We start from the raw sequence: 21496 nt of genomic DNA on the forward strand, positions 1-21496 counted from the left end.
GTGCCTCCACTGACCTCAGCATTCTGCACTTCCTCTTGTTTTCCATCTGCAGGAGGGGCTCTGAGAGGGTTGGTCCTGTCCTGGCTGGGGACAGGCATGCAGTGAGCCCTCTAGGAATTGGAGCCCAGACCACTCAGGCCCCCCAAATTCACTGAAACACGTGGGGTGACACCTCCCACTTACTGTGTGCTGGGAGCTTTGCTATTGTTTTGACCGTGATTTCTTACTGGCTCTGTTCTCGATGCTCTGACATCCAGGGCCTTGCTGACCAGGGAGAGGCTGCCCTCCAGGGCTGATCAGTTCTTAGAGATGGCAGTCCCCCTGCCCAGGAGCAGGCCTTTCATTTGGAAACAACCAGTCAGAGCCCACACTCCACACCACCCCCTCTATCTGTCTCTTCTGCTCCAAGAGGCCAATATTCCTCTGCCCTGTTCACTCAGGGCAGGCACCAGACAGCTACACAGCCCCTCATCGCCAGAGCCTGCTGAACTCTCCCCAGCTAGCCAGTCCTCCACAGCTCACCCCACCTTGCCTCCCCACAGAAACTACACTGAAGGCCCGGCCCATGTTTCTGCCTCCTCACTCCACCTCCTGACCGCCCTGGGCCCCCCATGTGGCCTTGCGTGGAGCACCTGGCCTGCTATTTCTCAGGATCTGAGAGTAGGAACTGCTTCCTTCATGCCTGTCATTTCTGGTCTGCATCTTACCAAACCCGATTAAAGCAAACGCAGGGGATATTTTTACATAGCATTTGACTCTCCCAATCCCCAGGACGTCGTAGACAGGGTGTGTCACAGTGCTGTTTTAAGCAAGAGGAAACTGAGGTCCCGAGTGAGTTATAACTTCACCGAGGTCATGTTGCCAGTAAACCTGCGGTTGGGTCTGAGCCCAGAGCATGGGCTCCCGACCACGTCCCAGCAGGGGTGGCAGTTGGTGCTGCTCTGGGCCCTTAGTAGCCGAGGGCCCCTCTGTGTTGTCCTCCAGCTTCCCAGGGAGGTGCCTGGGGACTGACCGGGCCCAGGCTCAGGGAGCTTTGGGTGCCTGTCACCGGCAGAGAGCTGGGCCTTCCGTGCTGAGCAGAGTTCTGGGAAGATGGGGAGGATTGTACAGGTCATGTCAGAAGATGACAATCCATACAACTTCCCAGGCCTGTGCAGTGTGTCTGTGTCACCTCCTGTCCTCGCTCAGACCCTGCAGTGGAGGGGGTGAGTGTGTTATGGCCTCACTCGACAGATGAGAAAAGTGAGGGAGGGACGTCATCTGCCCCAGCAGTCTGAGCCCAGGGCTGCCACCTGTAGTTTCTGCCTCTGTCATAACGACAAGTTTCACTGGTCGCATGACTGTGACATCCTCACCTGTCAGCCTCCTTGTGGTGCCACGGGGCTGCATGTCAGCTCCTGGTCAATCTGACCAATGCTGACTGAGCTGCTAGGAGGTGAGCAGATGGCTGAGACCCAGGAAGCAGAGTCCCACTATGTGAAGGCTCCAGGCAGGATCCTTCCTGCCTCTTGCAGCTTCTGGGGCCTCCAGCATCCTGGGCATCCAGGGCTTGTGGACGCATCACTCAGTCTCTACCTCCCCTGTCTACCTTGACCGGCTTCATTAGATTCCCAGTTCACAGAGTGGGTCCATGGCTCCAGGGCAACTCCCTGAAGGGTAAATAAAAATCATGATGGGAACAGTCAACACTGAAAGGCAGACAACACAAGCATGTAACCCTGAATGAGACCCCCAAGAGAAGGGAGGGAGGGAGTTTGTGTGTGAGGTGAGTGAGTGAGGCTGGCAACCCCACGGGAGGGACCAAGGGAGAAAGAGGCTCCTCCAGAGGCCAGGTGATGTCTGAACACCCGTGATCCTTGTCTCCGTACCTAATCTGTCAGGGACTTTGTTAAATGGTGATCTCTGTAGGAAATTAATTACTCAGCACAAGCAAAAAGTGATGTTCCTCAGTACAAATTTGTGAATTTTGCTTGTAAAGACAGAGAAGACCCCAGATCACCCAGGAGTTACTCAGAGTGGGGCTTCCTGCAGCAAAGTGGGGTGCAAGTCCTCCTGTTGGACCTGGGGAGATAATGTGGCCCATTTTTCCTCCCATGGGTTGGTCCCCCTGCTCTCTCCTAGGGTGATACACTGATGCCTCCTTCCTAAGACAGTGGAGCAGAGGCAGGATCATAGTCAGAGGTCAGGAGGAGAGGAGGTTGCCGAGGGGCATCTCCCAGTCCACACCTGATGGGGTCACTGCCGGTGGCCACCTTCCTGTGGACACTCTGGTTGTCCCTAACGGCCGTGGGACCCTGGGTTAGATCACAACCAGGGGCCCACACTCCTCATGTCACAATATTTAAAATTTATCAGTCAAGCTCATAATCTGCTAAATAATACCTCTCTGCCCAGAGAAGGAGACCTTCAGAATACAAAATTGATAAATATGTGTTTTTATGGGAATGAAAGTTAGAAAAATAAAGACAACTGTGTTAATTATTATAGCACAAGTCTGGATGGTCAGTTAATGGGCTGGTGATATTGCAGGACTTTTAAAGACATACGGAATTCTTAAATTATTATACATTTATGTTGTAAAATTAATTTTTTTACCTTTTCCCAGTAAAATCTCCAAACACACTGTTATAATCATGATTTTCATATAATTCATTTTCTATTGACAGCAATGTCCAGCTGGCCCGCCTTTCTTGAGTCACTGTAGTTCTGAGGTCATTTTGTTTTATTACCTTCCATGTGGAGAAACTTCCCTGTTTTGAGGCAACAAGGTGAAATGTCAATACAATTCTTAAAGCAGTACTTAGATTTGGAAATATCATGCATTTTATACAACACATTCATGTGTTGTGGTGGGAGTCACTACCAGAAGTTATCATTGTGGTAGAAAATATTACAAAATGTCTTAATTTCGTGATCTAAATTGTTATCGCTTAATATTGTGCTTTTAACTACTTTTTAAAGCAACATCGGTAGCTTGCTTCATTCTTTATATGTCGAACCCATATATATGCACATATATGTAATATACACATATGGATATTACTAAGAATTGTTTAAAGTTCTGCAGCTGCCATTTGCAACTGCTATGCATAGCATAGTAATTTGTATTTTTGGAACCATGAATTGGCACAGGAAGAGAAGAGAGAAAGTGGATGTTTGACACGCCAAGGCAACAATGACTTGTTATGCAAAACCCCTTTTCTCCAGGGCTGGGATGGTGTTATGTCTGAGGTCCCTCTTCACAGGTTACAGATTGCGAGCAGCGCTGGGTGTTGGAGTCCAGGTAAGCCAGATGTTCACGCATCTTTCATAAATTCACTTGTGTGTTTATGTTCAAGATTTCTGGAACCTGGGGTCAGGGATGACCTGTCTTGCCTGAATTTAGGGGTGGTGCAGTCACACCCTCTGCATAAAGGGGACTGCTCCCTTTCCTTCCTCTCTGGACTCTGACCTGGAAACTGCAGATCTGCTGGACTGGCCTTGGGCCACCTCATTGTTGCTTACAGTGTTGCTATACCTGTCCACTTCCTCTATAAATACTCCCTTTCTTAAGCTCTCCTCCAGTTGCTTTCATGTGAGACAACCATCCATGTCCACCCAGGACCACCCTGCTCCATGACCGGACAAGGCACCACAGAGTTTGAACTTGCTGTGGCCAGTTGTGAGGTAGATATAAAGAGTGAAGTATTCACCATCTCTTTTTCTATTTGCTTCTGAAAACCCCTGGTGCAGAAGAGCAGGGCCACAGTATAGACTGGAAAATGTAGTAGGGAGAACAGGGGTCTCTTGCCAACCAAAGAAATTGTGTATTATATTTTTTAAGCCTTGGACCTGACATGCACAGTATAAAGCAGATCACTATTGCTGTAAAAAACAGCCCCCAAATGCCCATGGTTTAACCCAATGGCAGTCCAGTTCTGGATCCTGTAACATTCCAGTGTGGATGCGCCTGGTCCAGGCTCTCCTGGGCATCTCTCCTCCAGTCGGTGATTCGGGGCCCAGGCTCCTTCTGTCTTGCAACTTCATCTCCTCTAGTTCCTTTAGGTCTTGTAAAGTGCTGCTTTAAGAATCATGATAATAAGTGACACCAATTTTCATGAAATTACATCACTTCCTCCCAGACTGCATTGGCCAGAAATTAGTTGTCTAACTGCCACCTAGCTGTAAGAATGGCTGGGAAATGTATTTAGGTGTGGGACTACGATTAGGGTGAGGCACTCGCCTAAAACTGAAGATTTAAGGGGACTCCAAAAAACTGAGTAGATTTTGAAAGTGTTATTGATGCCCAGGAAGGTAAAATTCTAATAAATTCTGTCTTGTGTATAAATAAAATGTTTAAACTTTAAAAAATAATGTTGTGAGTTTTAATTTACAATTTATAACTTATACTCCTTTACAGGTTTTCAATATTTTCATCTGTTTAATGTTCTGTTAAAAAATTCCCACCAAAAAAATACATGCAAATACGTACATAGGGGCCCACACTTTTGGGCATCTGGTAGGAAAAGGACCTGGGTTTTGAGGAACATGGTGCCATCTCTGCCAAATCCCCACACTCTATTTTTCATCCTTTATTTATTCCAGTTTTCATCTTTCTTCTTTCACAGCGAATGCCTCTAAGGCGGCACTTTTCTCTGCATACACCTTCATTGTGTTCCAGGGTGCTGATATGATGTGTTTTCCTTATTGCTACTAAGTGGTGTGTTATTTCCCTTTTAATTTCTTTTTGATACAAGAGTTCTTTAAGAGTATGTCTCTTCATTTCCAAGTTCATTTTGTTAAGTTTTTTATCCTATTAAAAGAAAACAGCTTTATTGAGCTATATAATTCATATACCATACAATTCACTTATTTAAAATGTACAATTCAATGGTTTTTGGTATATTACATTCTTAATTTTTTTTTTTTTAGATAATTATTTTTTATTGAAGGGTAGTTGACGCACAGTATTACATTACATTAGTTTCAAGTGTACAACACAGTGATTCAACATTTATATACATAATTCTAGGTTCCAGCTATCACCCTACCAAGCTGTTACAATATCTTGACTATATTCCTTATGCTATACATTACATCCCGGTTACTTATTTATTTTACCATTGAAAGTCTGTCCTTTTTTTTTTTTTTGTGAGGGCATCTCTCATATTTATTGATCAAATGGTTGTTAACAACAATAAAATTCTGTATAGGGGAGTCAATGCTCAATGCACAATCATTAATCCACCCCAAGCCTAATTTTTGTCAGTCTCCAATCTTCTGAGGCATAACAAACAAGTTCTTACATGGAGAACAAATTCTTACATAATGAATAAGTTACATAGTGAACAGTTCAAGGGCAGTCATCACAGAAACTTTTGGTTTTGCTCATGCATTATGAACTATAAACAGTCATTTCAAATATGAATACTCATTTGGTTTTTATACTTGATTTATATGTGGATACCACATTTCTCTCTTTATTACTATTATTTTTAATAAAATGCTGAAGTGGTAGGTAGATACAAGATAAAGGTAGAAAACATAGTTTAGTGTTGTAAGAGAGCAAATGTAGATGATCAGGTGTGTGCCTGTGGACTATGTGTTAATCCAAGCTAGACAAGGGCAATAAAACATCCACGTATGCAGAAGATTTCTCTCAAAACAGGGGGGGTGAGGTTCTAAGCCTCACCTCTGTTGATCCCCAATTTCTCACCTGATGGTCCCCCTGCGACTGTGCCTGTCTTAGGTTGTTCCTCCCTTGAGGAATCTTACCCGTCTCTGGCTAACCAGTCATCTTCCGGGGCCATACAGGGAAATGTGAAGTCGGTAAGTGAGAGAGAAGCCTTATTGTTTGAAAAGGTTAGCTTTTTACTTCTTTGCATATTTATGCCCTGTGGCTTCTATGCCCAGCATTTGTCTTGAGGTATCTTTACCACTTGGAAGAATTATGATACTCGGTAAATTTGATATGAGGCACGAATTCTATTTAAGGGTTGTAATTAGGAAGGAAGAAGAAAAGCTATAGAAGTAGCAGGCGGAAGAAAACCTGGGAAGATTGATTATTTCTTTGACATATCTTCTTGTAGAGTAACTTCAGCATGGATAGGTTTTAAGCTACTACTTAAATTGCGCACACACATTAACATAATAGGAGTATAGTTACATAACCAAAGCATACCTGTAATTACCAGCCATCTCCAGTGAAACCAAGAAAACCAGTTAGGCACCTTAGGCATTTGTGAAAACTTATCTATGATATGGTGGATATTGTCCAACTGAACTTGAACAGTCTGAGAGAAATCAGACAAATTAAAACAACCCATTCCTGGGGAATGTTCACATCCCTTATGTTCTTTTAACAGTAAATAGTCTGTAGTTGTAAGATTTTGGAGTGCTACAATTTGCACTTCTCCAAATTCTTGGTTGAGTTCCAACAGTATAGATCCAGTCAAATTTGTTGTTTCACTGTATGCACAGGCCAGCTTAGATATCTCCTTCTTCATTCCCATGGCAAGTCCAGGAACTGCTGGGATGAGTGCATCTACAGCTGTAGCAGTGCGTGGATCTTTGTTGGGGTTTTTTGATGATCATCTTCTGGCATGAGTCTTCCAGAGAGTGCTGATGTTGGAAGTTTTCTTTCATATCATATCTTAGTTCATTTTCAGGGTAGCCCAATTAGGCTTTGATCCTCTGTATAAACGCAAACAGACCCTTTGCCTACACTTTTATATGCCCTTTATACCCTTGTGTAGAACTCACTGGAGGTTACCACACAGGAACTGCCCTTTTTTTGTTTTGTTTTGTTTTGTTTTTGGTATCACTAATCTACACTTACATGACGAATATTATGTTTACTAGGCTCTCCCCTATACCAGGTCTCCCCTATAAACCCCTTTACAATCACTGTCCATCAGCATAGCAAAATGTTGTAGAATCACTACTTGCCTTCTCTGTGTTGTACAGCCCTCCCTTTTCTCCTACCCCCCCATGCATGTTAATCTTAATACCCCCCTACTTCTCCCCCCCCTTATCCCTCCGTACCCACCCATCCTCCCCAGTCCCTTTCCCTTTGGTACCTGTTAGTCCATTCTTGAGTTCTGTGATTCTGGTGCTGTTTTGTTCCTTCAGTTTTTTCTTTGTTCTTATATTCCACAGATAAGTGAAATCATTTGGTATTTCTCTTTCTCTGCTTGGCTTGTTTCACTGAGCATAATACCCTCCAGCTCCATCCATGTTGCTGCAAATGATTGGATTTGCCCTTTTCTTATGGCTGAGTAGTATTCCATTGTGTATATGTACCACATCTTCTTTATCCATTCATCTATCGATGGACATTTAGGTTGCTTCCAATTCTTGGCTATTGTAAATAGTGCTGCGATAAACATAGGGGTGCACTGATCTTTCTCATACTTGATTGCTGCATTCTTAGGGTAAATTCCTAGGAGTGCAATTCCTGGGTCAAATGGTAAGTCTGTTTTGAGCATTTTGATGTACCTCCATACTGCTTTCCACAATGGTTGAACTAACTTACATTCCCACCAGCAGTGTAGGAGGGTTCCCCTTTCTCCACAGCCTCGCCAACATTTGTTGTTGTTTGTCTTTTGGATGGCAGCCATCCTTACTGGTGTGAGGTGATACCTCATTGTAGTTTTAATTTGCATTTCTCTGATAATTAGCGATGTGGAGCATCTTTTCATGTGTCTGTTGGCCATCTGTATTTCTTTTTTGGAGAACTGTCTGTTCAGTTCCTCTGCCATTTTTAAATTGGATTATTTGACTTTTATTTGTTGAGACGTGTGAGCTCTTTATATATTTTGGATGTCAAGCCTTTATCGGGTCTGTCATTTTCAAATATATTCTCCCATACTGTAGGGATCCTTTTTGTTCTATTGATGGTGTCTTTTGCTGTACAGAAGTACATTCTTAATTTTTAAAAAATTGTGGTAAAATATTTCATAACATTTTTCATCCTAATCATTTATTTAAAAATCTTATTTTACCTGGTATTCAGGTTGGATAATTTCTTTGGATCTATTTTTAAGTTCCCTGACTCTTTCCTCTCTCATATCCATTCTGTTACTGAATGCTTCCAATTAACTTTTTGTTTCTAGGTATCATATTTGTCAGCTTTAAAATTTCCATTTGGCTCTTTTGTATGTCTTTTATTTTCTGTTGAGAATGTCTATTGTTCCATTCATTTCAAGACTGTTCACCTTTATTTTGTGGAGCACAGTGACGCTAGCTGTGTTGAAGTCTTTGTCTAATGATTCCAGCATTTGTGTCATCTGAGAAGTAGCTTTTTTGTGCTTGTGAGTTGTTGAGAGGTCATTTTAAATATTATTCTATGTGTTGCTGGGTCCTGTTCAAATCCTTTGGTGAATGCTGATTTCTCTGTTTTGGCAGACAGTTGAGCTACATTCAGACCCAAGACCCAAGCATCTCATGTGGTTCCAAAATGCCATTTCCACTTTCAAAAACTTGGCTGTGGTGTTTGGATCTGTCCCCTGCCCTCTTCCACCTCCCCTCCACTGCCCATGGCTATTCTGAGACTGGGGTGTGGGTTCTCTACCATAGTTTAGCTCTCAAAGCCTTTGGTATGTTTTTACGGATTGGCTCCATGTACGTGTATCTTGGAGGTAGGCTTGGAACTGCATATGTAGCTTATGGAATACACATGGGGGTCCCTTTCTCAGGCTTCCTCTGTGAAAGATAGAAAGTCAAGGGTTTTGTTTTCTCACACACTTCTTGTCATGCATCTGCCTCTTAGCAGAAGCAGCAAGAGGAAGAGAAGAGAAAAAATCAAGGGGATTCCCTCCACACTCTTGGCAACAACAGTTCCCTTTGCCAGCTTCTGTGGTCAAGGAGAAGGACTTTTTTCTCTCTCCCAGTTTCCCTCTCAGTGTAGTCACATCCGCTGCTACTGTGTTGCAACTGCTGTCATGAGTGCGCGTCTTTGAGATGGGACTTGCCTCAGGGCTGGTTGGGTGGGATTAAAAATAAAATCAGAGGTTTCCCCCTAATGTCTGTCCTCTGGCCAGAAGAACAGGGTTTTTCTTGGGGCTTTTTCTTCTGGGCCTGCTATGCAGTCCTGGGATTCAGGATGCTCTGAGTCTGAGCTGGGAGAGGTGAGATGACAAAGAGCCAAACCAAACTGTAAACTCACTGCCATGTCTTTGCTTGGGTTTTATTTCTCTCTCCAATCTGTCTGCTATGGTTGGCTTTCCAGTTGTGTCACTTCCCAATAGTTGCCTTATGTACTATGTCCAGGATTTTAGTTGCAGTCAGTGGGAGAGAGAGGGTAGCATGTATTTAGTCCATCTTGACCGGAGCTGGAACTCTTATTGTGATATTTTAAAAATCCCACAAATGAGGCATCACTGTTATTGTTTTATAAGCTCGATATTTGTTTTGATTTACCCTCGTGCTTACTTCTTTTTTCTCACCACTTCCTCTTGCACCTCAGACCTTACATCTTTCTGTTACTTTTGTTTTATCTGAAACTGTCTTTATTTTACTAGTGTTCTTGAAAATAATTTATCTGGGTTTATAATTCTAGGCTGACATTTTCTTCACAATTCAACAATAACAATGTGCCTTCTTTTGGGTTTCATTGAGACGTTGGCTGTCTACCTGTGACTATTTCTACATTTGCTTGCTAGTAACACATTTTTGTTGTTTTCGGTGTTTTACAGGTTAACAAGAATGTTTCTGGTGGTGAACTTTTTAAAATTTATTAATGCTTGGAATTTACTGGGCTTCCAATACTGGAAACTTCTTAGCCATCGTCTCTTCAAATATTGCTTATTTCCCAGTTTCTCTCGTCACTCTCTGGGAAGTGTATTGTTAGGGTCCAGGACTCCCGGGGTTTCCCCAGAGAACAAACCACACGGACACGGAGATGTAAATCCAAGCAAAGCCTTTATTCAGCCAGCAAGCTGGGGCCGACAGCACCTCCCCTGACACGCAGGCCGAGTCCGAGCTGCCGACCCCTAGGCAACTTTAGGTATGGATTATATAGGGTTTTCACAGCCGTTGCACCGAAGCCCGCGCATTTCTACAACCAATAATTTTAAAACACATTCTATATATTCTATATTTTAACCAATGGAGTTGAAACGACAACGCCCCGGTTACCTAACCGCTTCCCGTAATCTCTGGCTCACACAAGCATGTCTACGTGACTTATCACGGGTTATGTCCCGAGGCTCCTGCCCACCTCTGGTTATCTAACTTAGGGCAGGCGTGTTAGCTTTGGGCAGTTTCTACGAAAACTGGGTGGCTCTTGCTCTAGGGTCAAGTTAAGTTTTATTAGTTCTTTTTCCTGACTCTTGATGCTCCCTACACTCCCTTACAGTGTTATCAAACACATCAGATTGTCTTGTTCTGTCTTTCATGTTTGACTTTTTTCTTCATATTTTTCATCTCTCTGTTTCTATGCTGCATTCTGGCAATATCTTTGGACCTATCTGAAGCCTACTCACTAATTTTATCTCCCACAAATGTAACTAAATAAATTTGCTGTTTAACTTATTCATTTACTTTTTTATTTCAGTATTTATATTTTTCACTTCTAGATTTTCGATTTGTTTCCCCCTCTCCCTCTAAATGTGTCTGATCATTTTTACATCCTCTTGTTTTATCATGCTTCTAACATCTTCTTTTATTTCTTCAAACACATTGTTTTATGATCTGTGTCTGATAGCTCTAGTATCAGCAGGCTTAGAGGTGCCCGTTCCTGCGGTTCTCCTGTTCATGGCCACCTGCTTTGGTGTGCTTGATGACTTTTAAAAAATTGATATTTCCTCTTCCTTGGAACTTCATCTGCAGGGATTCCTCGAGGCATAGTAAATGCCTCCCTCCAGAGGGGATATGCATTTACATCTACCAGATGCGGGAGTGCTACCCATCAGCAGTCACTTTAAATAATATTTTTGGCTTTGTATTTTTCAAGGCTCACAGGCACCAAGAATTCTGGCCTAAACCCTTAAGAGTGTGGATGAGTGATTATGGAAGCTCTGGGGTGAATTTTTCATTCTTTCTTTAAAAGCCATGGGTGAAGACTCAGTGTTCACTTCCTCCCTCTTCATAGCAGTCCTTTCTCTTCTAGCTCACCATCTGAGGGCCTGGTGTGTGAGGGCTCCTGGCTTCCCTGTACAAGTCTCATCTGATCTTCATCCTGCTCCGGCCTAAGCATTGGCTCTTGTCTCTTGTCTTGCTCTCTTATGGATTCTGAGGCTGGTTAAATCTGAGGCTTTATCTTGGGTTCCTGGGGATTGGATGATTGATGGGAGGTATTTCCCAGGCTGCATTCATTTGCAACTTGCCTTTTACTTTGTGATATTGAGATTGATAAGAAACACATATTTGGGCTTTCCTCATGGACATTTGGTCTTTGCCCACAGTTCTTGGCTCACAGCTCCCAAATCCTTTGTTATGATATTTGATCTCTTGTCCTCAGTTTCTGAAATCCCTGCATATTCTAGGAGGTGAAATTGGTGTTGTGTTGTTTGTAATAAGCCTTTTTCCACCAAAACAGGGTTTATGCTAATGATGTGACTTCTGCAAAGCACCTGGTGATGGGGTTGGTCGCAGGGGGAACCACTTGTGAACCCATCCCCTGATTTCTGGGGAGAACAGAGCAGATAGCAGTTGAACCAGTTACCAATGGCCAGTGATGGAATCCATCATGCCTATGTAATGAAGGCTTCATAAAAACCCACAGGGCTGGGGTTTGCAGAGCTTCTGGGTTGGTAAACACATGGAGGTGTGGGAGTGTGGTCACTCAAGGTCATGGAAGCTCGGCTCCCCTTTCCTATACCTTGTTCTGTACATCTTTTCCACTTGGATGTTCCTGAGTTATATCCTTATAATAAACTGGTGATCTAGTAAGCAAAGTGTTTCTCTGAGTTCTGTGAGCTCCTGGCAAATTAACTGGATCTAAGGAGGGATTTTTGGAACCTCCAGTCTATAGCTGGTAGGTTAAAAGCCCAGGCGACAACCTGAACTTGCCATTGGCATCTGAAGTGTGTGTGGAGTCTCGTGGCACTGAGTGCATCAGCTGTGGAATTTGGCAGGTAGATAGCATTTGAATTGAGTTGAACTACAGGACACCCAGCTAGTGTCGGGGCATTGCTTGGTGACATGGAGAAACCGTCCCCCCAACACATACACATTAGAATTGCTATCAGAACCGTTTTTAACTGTACATTGTGATTTGAGATGTTTATCCATGGATATCCACCTATCCTTGATAGGTGAACTTGAGTTCATTCATTTTAAATGCTGTTAAGTATTTAATTGTGAATATTTAGTACCATTTATCTATTCTTCTACTGATGGACATTTAGGGTATTCTCAATAATGCTGCAATAAACATTTTTGCATGTTTCTTTGGGTATGTATGGATATACTAGTTTCTTTAGTGTATATACTGAAAAGTGCAATTTATGGATCACAGAGTGCATGCATTTGAACTTTTTGAGATTGTGTCTAATTACTCTGCAAGCAGTACCAAGACACACTCCCACCATCATTCACATTATCGCCAACATTTGGTTAGTCACACATTTAAATTTTTACCAATCTGATGGGTGTGAAATGGTTATTTTTATTGGCATGTCCTTTATTACTAGGGAGAAAAACATTTCTCATGCTTTGGGCCATTTTTTTGATTTGCTCTTCTATGGATTTCCTTTTTGTATTTATATCTTTTAGCATATTTTTCTATTTTTAAATTGTTTTGCCATTCCATAGATGAATTCTAATACTTCATCAATTATATGTACTGTAAACATCTTCTTGTCCATGGCTTGTTATTTGGCTTTACAATACTTTTGAACTATAGAAATTTAAATCTCATCTTCATATTCACCATTTTTTATGTCTTATTTAAGAAATCCTGTCCTATTCCAAAGATCATAAAGATAGTCTCCTGTATTTTCTGTTAAATACTTAAAGTTTGTTTTTCATATTTAAGTTTTTCATCCAGTTAGAATTGGTTTTGTGTAAGGTGTAAAGTTGGAATTTAATTTTTTCCAAATGAAAGCCAATTGTCCTGGCCTTCTTTCCCTACAGAACTGTAATGCAACCTCTCTACCATAAAGGTTCCACAGGTGGAAGGACTGATATCCAGGCACTATATTCTCATTCTCTATTTGTCTATCTCTGTGCCAAAGTGACATTATATTAATTTCAATAACTTTATAATTAGTATCACTACTTGGCATGTGAGTCCCTCATCTAATTTCAGTTCTTCAAAAGCTTATCTATTCTAGGTGTTTTGCTCTTCCATTTGCATTTTAGAATGTCTTTGCCATTTTTTGTGAAAAAAAATCTTGGAATTTTTACTGGAATGCCATGCATTTATGGACTAATTTGAGAAGAACTGACATATTTATGATACTGAGTTTCTATCCATGGCCATGGTGTATAACTGAATGAATTTCAATAGTTTCATATTTTTTCCCAAAAGATCTTACCTATCTTTTGTTAGATTTATTCATTTTGTTCCTATTACCTTATTGTTTGCTGTTTTAGATAATTGTAATTTTTAAAAATTATTAATTCTGGTCTATTGAGGTATACTTTATATACAGTATTTATCATTTTTAGGTGTTAGAGTTCAATGTTTTTAAAAGGTTTAAGGTTGTGTAGCCACCACCACAATCAAGATACAGAATCTCCATTACCCCTCAAGCCCCTCCATGCCCCTTGTATCAATCCTCTCAACCCCATCCGCCATCCCTGGCAATATCTGCTCTGAGTTCTGTCCATTTAATTTTGCCTTTTCCAGAATGTTGTATAAATGACATCATAGCCTATTGGGTTTTGCTTCTTTCACTTAGCACAATACTTTTGAGCTTCATCCACACTATTACTGTATTGGTAGTTCTTTTGACCACTGAGTGGTATTACACTGTGTGGATGCTATATGTAGGCAACACCACAGCTCGCATATCCACCCATCAGTTGATCAGTTGATGGATGATTGTTTGTTTCCCAGTTCGTTGGTGGTTATGAATAAAGCTGCTATGAACATAAGTGCAGATTTGTGTGAGAACATGTTTTCATTTCTCCAGGGTGAGAGGTTGTTGGGTCATATGGTACATATGTATTTATGTTTATAAAAAACAGCCAAAATGCTTTCGGTACAACCAAAACAAATGGTACAAGCACTTTGAATTCCCATCAGCTAAGTATAAGAGCTTCAGTTGCTCTATATCCTCACCTGCTGTTGTATTCTGCTGGTTCTAATCCACATTTTTCTAATGACTGGTGATTTTGAACTTTGTTTCATGTAATTATTTGTCACCTGTTAACTCTTCTTTGATGAAGTATCCATTCAAATCTTTCGTCCAATTTTTAAAACTTGGGATTTTTATTATTGAGCCCTGGGAAGTCTTTACATATATTTATAGGTCTTCTATCAGGTGTGTGTTTTGCAAGTACTTTCTCCCCCTGTATTTAGTCCTTTTATTTTCTTAATAGTATCTTTTGAAGAGCAGAAGCTGTTAATTTTGATGAAGTCCAGTTTATAAATTTTCCTTTCATGGATCATGGTTTTGGTGATGGAGCTAAGAAATCTTTGCCTAACTCAAGGTCACAAAAATTTTTCTCTTATTTTTTCTTCCAGAAGTTTTATAGTCTTTAGGTTTAATATTTGGTCTATAATCTATTTTAAGTTTTTAAAACATAAAATGGAAAGTATGGTCAGAAGGTCATTTTTATTTTTTTGCAAATGGATATTCAATTATTTTAGCACCACTTGTTAAAAAGACTATTTTTCCTTATTGAATTACCTTGGCACCTTTGTTAAAAACCAGATGATTAGATATATATGTGGGGAGGGGAGGTCTATTTCTGGACTTTACTCTGCTCCATGGATCTATGTCTATTCTTTCCCCTAAACGTCACTGCTTTGCTAGCTTTACATAGTTTTGAATCCAACAGTGTAAATCCTCCAACTTTGTTCTTCTTTTTCAAAATTGTTTTGGCTTTTCTAGGTACTTTTGTTTTTCCAAGTAAAATTTAAAAGCTGGTCAGTTTCTACAAAGAAGCCTGCTGGAGATTCTGTAGATCAATTTGTGGAGAAATAACCTCTTAGTAATGAGCCTTCTGATCTCTAAACGTGGGATATCTCACCATATATTTAGAGCTTTGATTTTGCTCAGCAATATTCTGCATACAGTTCTCACTCCAGATGCTGCCTGGGCTCTGAGGAGGCACTGATATGCCTGCACCTCACTTGTGTCTCGGCATCTTAAGCTGCCTTTATTGGTCCTTTGTCAACTCTTCCCTGGAACATCCACCTCTCAGTCTTCCACCTCAGCAAATGGCATTTCTCCTCCTAACCACTCAGGCTGGAAAACTGGGCATCACTCCTTTGAGTCCATCCCAATCCCACTGCCAGGAACAACTCTGCCTCCAAAACACTTAATCCATCCACTTTCCATCTGCATTCCACCATCCTTGACTCAGACACCCATCTCCCACCTGGATTATCTCAGTAGCCTCCCAATTGTTCTTCCTTCTACACTAACTCCCTCCCTCACAGGGGTTCCCTTCCCAGCCCAGAGTGCTTTTTATAATGCCAATCTGATTATTTTACTGCTCTGCTTAAAACCCACCAAGGGTGACTGCCCTTAAATTAAAATCCAGATCCCTTCTATAGGCTTTGCCTGCTGCTCACTCGCCTGTTTTCCAGCACATCCACCTGCTTTCGGCCCTTAACAGTGCTAAGCTTTTTAACCTCAGGGCCTTTGCTTACGTCTTTCCCTGCCTGGAATGGTCTCCCCACAGTCTTTGCCTGGACAATTCCCATATAACTTCAGGTTTTATTTTAAATGTCATCTACTTAGACCCCATTATTCCTTTCAGATCACCCTGATTTTTTCTCTTAACATTTGTAATGGTGTCGTTTATTTACTTTTCTACAACAGCACAGCTTCTGACCTATTTCACAGATGCTGAAGTGCAGCTGTATCCACCCCTCAGCTGCGCTTGACTGGAACCTGAGTTGGAGAGCCTCCCCCACCAGGGCTGGGCCTGCAGGCCCGGGGTCCTTACATTTGTGTGTCCTTGTGTTGGGGATGGGGGCACAGCTTGTGGTTTTCTCTCTTGGGAGCTGCTTCCCCAAGGAGAGGCCCAAGGCACAGGAAGGAGGCAGAGATTCTCCTAGCTCAATTCTGGCTCCTTCCTAATCCCCAGCTCATCCCTTTTCCCCACGTCCTGCTGGCTAAGCCATCAGACACCCCTGGGTTCGGTTTCTTCTAAGTCCTTTACTGTCATTTACTGTTGAGGTCCGCAGGAGAAGGATGGACGCCCCACGGGTCTCGGGGAAAGACAATGATATCGTTCGGCACATGCAGGGAACCCTGCGAGGGTCTGAGGCTCCTTGGGCAGCCCGAGGTCGTACACCTGGCCAGGGGTGGTCGTGGTGCCCAGATTACAGTGCTCCATTAGGCACGTGGCTCTTCCTGACCAGCCCCCAAGGGCCTGCGGGAGGGGAAGGCAGATGCCTGGCGCCTTGGCCACGCGTGGCAGGGAGCAATAGAGGTGGTAGCAGCTGAGAGAGGCAGGGCAGCCCGGACGGGTCGTGGGCCACAGGGAGTATGGAGGTGCTGGGGGGAGCTGAAGTTCAATGGGCAGCCGCAGGAACCCGGGAGGGGGGCGGGGACCAATCCAGCGTGGGGTCTGGGGAGAGCTGCAGGTGGTGGGGGCTGGACTGTGGAAGGAGGGCTCTGGGGTCGCAGAGGGGCAGACGGTCAGGGTGGGTGCTAGACGCAGTGGGGTGGGGTTAGGAGGAGGAGCAGCTGATCGCGGGTGGAGGTAGTCACGGGGTGAGGGGCCTGAGGGCCGCCTGGGGAGGGGTGAGCACGAGTCCCAGCCCCGAGGTGGGCTGGTGGGAGAGGACAGGGCTGCGGGATTGGGGAAGGCAGCCTGGGAGTGGCGGGTGCAGGTGGGTCACAACTCTGCGTTCCCCCCGCGACCCCCGCGGCGCCTCCGCGGACGGTCTTGTCTTCGGCAGGGCTCGCATATTCTCAGAGGGACCTCCAGAGACTCTCGGGCGGCCGCGCCATCGGGCCCCTCCGCTGCAGCGCCACCTGGTGGCGGCCGCAGGTCCCTGGGCGGGGCGGAGGGACCGCGGCCTGGTGGTCCCCGCACGCCGGTCTCCCCGGCGCCTCGGCCCCACCCTGCGCTCCGGCCTCCCTCCGCCCAGCAAGCCCGCGCCGGAGCCGCGGAGCAGCGAAGGAGGCCAAGCCCCGGCTGGTGGTCCTGAGCCTCCTGCCCTCCCTGAGAGTACCTCCGTCTCCAGCTCGGGCTGCGTGTCTGCTTAACAGCCTTACTGAAGACACCCTGGGTTGTCCCGAGTCCTAAAGAAGCTACTCCGTGCAAAGCTGCTTAGTACTTGGTCCTGATTTCCTATCTTCACGCTCCCCTCCGGCCTTGTCACCTTACGTAACCGATGAGCAAAGCGAGCCTCGAAGAGGTTAAGTGAGCCCCTCACGGTCCCACAGTCGGAAGCCGCCCCAGGGATGCAAACTCCGGTCAGTTCGAGCTCAAGTCTTATCTAGGGTGATGGCTGAGGGAATGTCCCAGATGCCGGGTGGAGGTGCTGGAGCTCATTCAGTCCCATCCCCTTGGGCAAATCATCTCTTTCGAGCCCCAATTTCCACACGTGTTGAATGAAAAAATAGTAGAGCCTGATGCCTAAGATTGGGACCCGAGAAGAGGACCCCCCACGACTGCCCCCCCGCATGGCTCCACAGCCCCGCACCCTCGCTGGTCCCTACAGCGCTGCTGGTTCTGGCACTCGGCGGTGGGGGACTAAGGGGCAGGCCCGCTGCGGAGACTTCCTGGGTCCCGAGGCTGTGGCTTCAGGTACCACGGGGACCAAGGTGGGCTGGGGCCTCCTTAGACTGTGGAAGACAAGCCGAGACCAGGGGGGCGCTCTCTCTGACTCCATGATGGGCAAGTAGCCCTGGCTGGGAGCGGGGCTGGGGCTGGGGACCGCTCAGAGCTCCCTTCCTTGTCTGGAGGACATTCCTTTCCTAGAGAAGCCAGGCTTCCCAGGGAGCCTCCCAAGAGACCCTGCAGGGCCATTGCCCCCATACCCCTGTCCCTGGTCCTGAACACGGTACCAAAGCTGCAGTCCTGATCTATTCCCTCACTGAGTGCCCCTGACCCTCCTTGGGGACCTCTGCTGCACCCCCTTCCTCTCTCCCTTGAGCCCCCAGCCCTGCAGGGACTGCTGAGCTGACTGGCCAGTGCTGAGGGCTTCTCAGACGATGATGATCCTGCTGGCTGAGGAAGGCAGACCCCATGACCCCTCACCCACCCCTCACCTCCTTGGTGCCCTCTCCCCAGTGCAGTGTACAACTGGTGGCTGGATGGGGCTGGGTCCTTAGAAGGCCACATCAGAGCATGCCTGCAGTAGTAAACTGGGTTTCCAGAAGATTCTATGGTTGGACACAGCCTCTGGACAGGTCCTCCTGAGGCAGAATGGGGTGGTTCCTGGCTTGGCAGGTGGCACTGACTGGGATTTCCCACATGCAGAACCAAGGAAGTGGGTGAGTGGCAGGTGTCCCCTCTACTGTGCTAGTACTTGCCCTGATTGGGGATGCAGCCTGAGCCTGACTCCAGGCCCACACCACCCCCTTCCACCCAGAAGCTGCCACCATCCTGTGCGGCCTTGCAGCTTACAGAGGTCTCACCATGCTCTTATGTGGCCAAGGCATGGTGAGGCCCAGGCTGCTGGGCCTCTTTACAGAAGGAAGGCTGGCTCCCGGATGGGAAGATGGGGCGGAGGGTGCATTCGCTCCCTGTGTCCCTCAGGCCTCTACCTGCCCAGGCTGGCCAGTGGGGTGTGGTCCTAGGAAAGGAGCCGGAGGAAGCCTGTGGACAGATTTGAGATGGGTCTCCTTCCTCTGATGTCAGTCTGTGGAAGGAGGGCATCAGGGCCGTCCTCCCAGGCCATCTCAGGAAGCTGCTGTCATAGCAATGCCAGGTCAGACCTCAGGGGCCTTTTCTCAGGTTGAAGCCCCTGAAGCCCTTGCTGCCAGGCTGGGACGTTATGAGTTTTGAATGTGTGCCACCCTGCCTGGGGGACACCAGACCCCCAATCTGTCTTCCCAGCCACTGGTGTCCCTCAGCAAGGTCTGCCTGACTGACAGCCCACCCTGCCCCAGGAGCCCCCTATCGGGAGTCGGGGTGAGGGGAGATCTGTGCTGAGGCCCCTTCCCCCTCCAGCTCTAACCTGCCTCCCAGGGGTTGAAACTGCCTCTAACCTCTTAACCCCCAAAGAAGAAAAGGCCCAGCTGTGGCCCCAGCAGAGAAACCATTTTTGTTGACTTAATTATTAACATCACCTGGGAGGGCTGGGGGCTTGAAAACAGGAAACCACCTAGGATGGATTTTGTCACTTCACAGCCACACACATGTGCCCACGTGGACCTACACCACATCCGCAGTGAGTGGGCCCTGCCTGGGTATGTGTGGAGCCTAAGAGTTAAACAAGTTGTGCAAAGACTGCAGGTGGCCTGGAAGCAGACCCCTAACAGGAGGGGTGCTAGAGGCCTGTGCACAGAGAAAGGCCAGGGGGGCTTGGGTGTCCCTCTTATCAAAGTCCTGCTGGTTCCTCTCTGGCTCTGGGCTGCAGATGGTCATGGGGAGCAATAAGATTGGGGCCAGTGTGAGGAGGCCTCTCTCCTGCCTGAGCATAGAGTCCATTCTCCACGTAGACGAAGCTGCTGCGCACAGAGGCCGGCAGCAGGGACAAGCGGGCCGGCACCGTGGGGCCAGGGAGCAGCTCCCACTGAGCCTGAGGCTGGGGCGGGAGGGCCGGGCCCAGAGCTGTGGGGCCAAAGTAAGTGTTGCCGGATACATGGGGGACGTGGAGAGAGGCCCTGGCAGTTTGGCTGGCACCCTGTAGAGGGATAGGGAAGGCAGCCCAAGTGAGGCTGCACCACTGGGCCCCCTCAGCCCCAGCCAATTTCGTTCACTCCAAACACACCCGATTCTCACCCTTGCTTGTCCTGGTGTCTGGGGGATGGTGAGGAGTGGCTGAAGCTTCATGACAGACCTGGGAGAGGAGGGAGGGTCAGGGGCACAGCGTGTGGCTGGCCTGGTGGTGATTTAGACTGGGCTGGGGGTGCTGGCTCTCACCAATGCCTCTGCCGATGCAGGAGGTGGAGGAGGTAGACACAGCCGAGGAGGAGGAACCCGGAGACCCCCAAGATCCCGGCCAGGTCGGCCCGCAGGATGGGAGCCGCAGTTGGGGTGGGGAGCCCTGTGCACAGAGAGAGGCAGACCAGAGGGCGGCAGTGCCCGGGAGCCCTCCCTGCCCTCCCTGGCCTCTCCTCATTAGCCCCACCTTGGTCTGTGTTGAGGCCATGGCACCCACAGGCCTCCTGGGAGCCCTCCGGGAAGGAGGCAAACTTGCAGCAGAAGGTGGTGTTGGGGCTGGGGCTCCCCCTGTTAGGATCTCCCTCCAGCGAGAGGGAGATGCTGCTCCTGGTCTCCCAGTGGGCCTGGAGGGCAGGTGGCCACTGCTGCGTGCCGAATTTTGGGTGCAACACAGCCAGCCTGGTCCCTCCAGCACCATCACGCCCCCCGGAGCTCACAGTCACCAGGGAGATAGAGCCAGATCCCAGGAATCCACAGCGGACAGTGAGGGACGGGGACTTGGTGGCTTCCATGTGAACTTGCACCCATACCTCGGGGGTCCCTGTGGGAGAGAGGTGTCAGAGGGGCCTGGGCTGGGCCCCCACCCTGCCCTGTGGCCTTTGTTTCTCTCTGGCCCTCCACTCACCTGCAGTGATGCAGAGCATCAGCAGCACCCAGAGCAGGCCCAGGGCCCAGGGCCTGTTCATGGTCCCCTCTGGCCCAGGCTCCAGGGGCTGTCGCGGTGGGGACAACACCTGTGTTTCTGTTCTCATCACAGGAAGTCTTCACGTGTGAGCAGGCTGGGGAGCAGCTGGGCTGGGGATTCTCCGCTGCCCAGCCCCACTTCCTTCTCCCAGCCTACCTCTGCGGGGTGACATGGGGCAACAGGCCCCTCCCTCAAGACACCAAAAGTGACAGTGACAAGGTCTTCCCGTCTGCAAGACTGTGCTTCAGTGTGATCCTTTCCCAGCCTTGTCTGTGGGTAACAGCCCCATAGGCCAGGCCCCGGGAAGGATCAGGGGGTCCTGGTTACTCCTTAGGAGGAAGGCTCTTACCCCTGCCTCTTTCCCCAGCTGAGGGGCGGGAAATGCAGTTGAAGTTGGGAAGAGGACCCACGAGCAGGAAGGCCAGCAGGGCGCTGAGAGCCAGGCCCAGAGTGACCCATCCCTTACCTGCTGCCGTCCCTGAGGTGACCTTCCATGCCACCTCTGCCTCACGAGCAAGCCCCACGTTAGAATCTACAGCCCAGACCTAGAAGCCTCCCTAAACTCCAGCCCTGTATGTCCAGCTGCCCACTTTGCATCTTCTGTTGGATGCCTAACATCACAAATATGTATAAAGTGAATTCTGA

At 46.9% G+C, this 21496-nt stretch overlaps 1 protein-coding gene across 5 annotated transcripts; it reads right to left on the reverse strand.

The window, feature by feature from the left end:
• Nucleotides 1–628: 628 nt before the first annotated feature.
• PVRIG (PVR related immunoglobulin domain containing) lies at nucleotides 629–20983 on the reverse strand. Of its 5 annotated transcripts, XM_036904643.2 has the most exons (5): nucleotides 20792–20982; nucleotides 20354–20707; nucleotides 20146–20269; nucleotides 20005–20062; nucleotides 19468–19906 (listed from the first exon to the last, which is right to left on the reverse strand). In XM_036904643.2, the coding sequence occupies exons 1-5, from the start codon at nucleotides 20916–20918 to the stop codon at nucleotides 19601–19603; spliced, it is 969 nt and encodes a 322-aa protein (XP_036760538.1). In that variant the 5' UTR covers nucleotides 20919–20982; the 3' UTR covers nucleotides 19468–19600. The 5 variants fall into 5 exon arrangements, with proteins under 5 accessions (XP_057343308.1, XP_036760537.2, XP_057343306.1 ...); XM_057487325.1 differs by lacking the exon at nucleotides 19468–19906 and adding an exon at nucleotides 629–1649 and having other exon boundaries at nucleotides 20146–20707; nucleotides 20792–20983; XM_036904642.2 differs by having other exon boundaries at nucleotides 19216–20062; nucleotides 20792–20983.
• Nucleotides 20984–21496: the final 513 nt, after the last annotated feature.

This window comes from Manis pentadactyla, chromosome 10 (assembly GCF_030020395.1).
Source record: "Manis pentadactyla isolate mManPen7 chromosome 10, mManPen7.hap1, whole genome shotgun sequence".
In the NCBI taxonomy this organism is placed as follows: Eukaryota; Metazoa; Chordata; class Mammalia; order Pholidota; family Manidae; genus Manis; species Manis pentadactyla.

Coding starts and splice junctions, on each gene's coding strand:
- PVRIG (XM_057487323.1), bottom strand. CDS start 20,918: ATGAGAACAGAAACACAGGTGTTGTCCCCACCGCGACAGCCCCTGGAG. Junction 20,708..20,791: donor GATGCTCTGCATCACTGCAG/GTGAGTGGAGGG, acceptor TCTCTCCCACAG/GGACCCCCGAGGTATGGGTG. Junction 20,063..20,145: donor CTGCATCGGCAGAGGCATTG/GTGAGAGCCAGC, acceptor CTCCTCTCCCAG/GTCTGTCATGAAGCTTCAGC.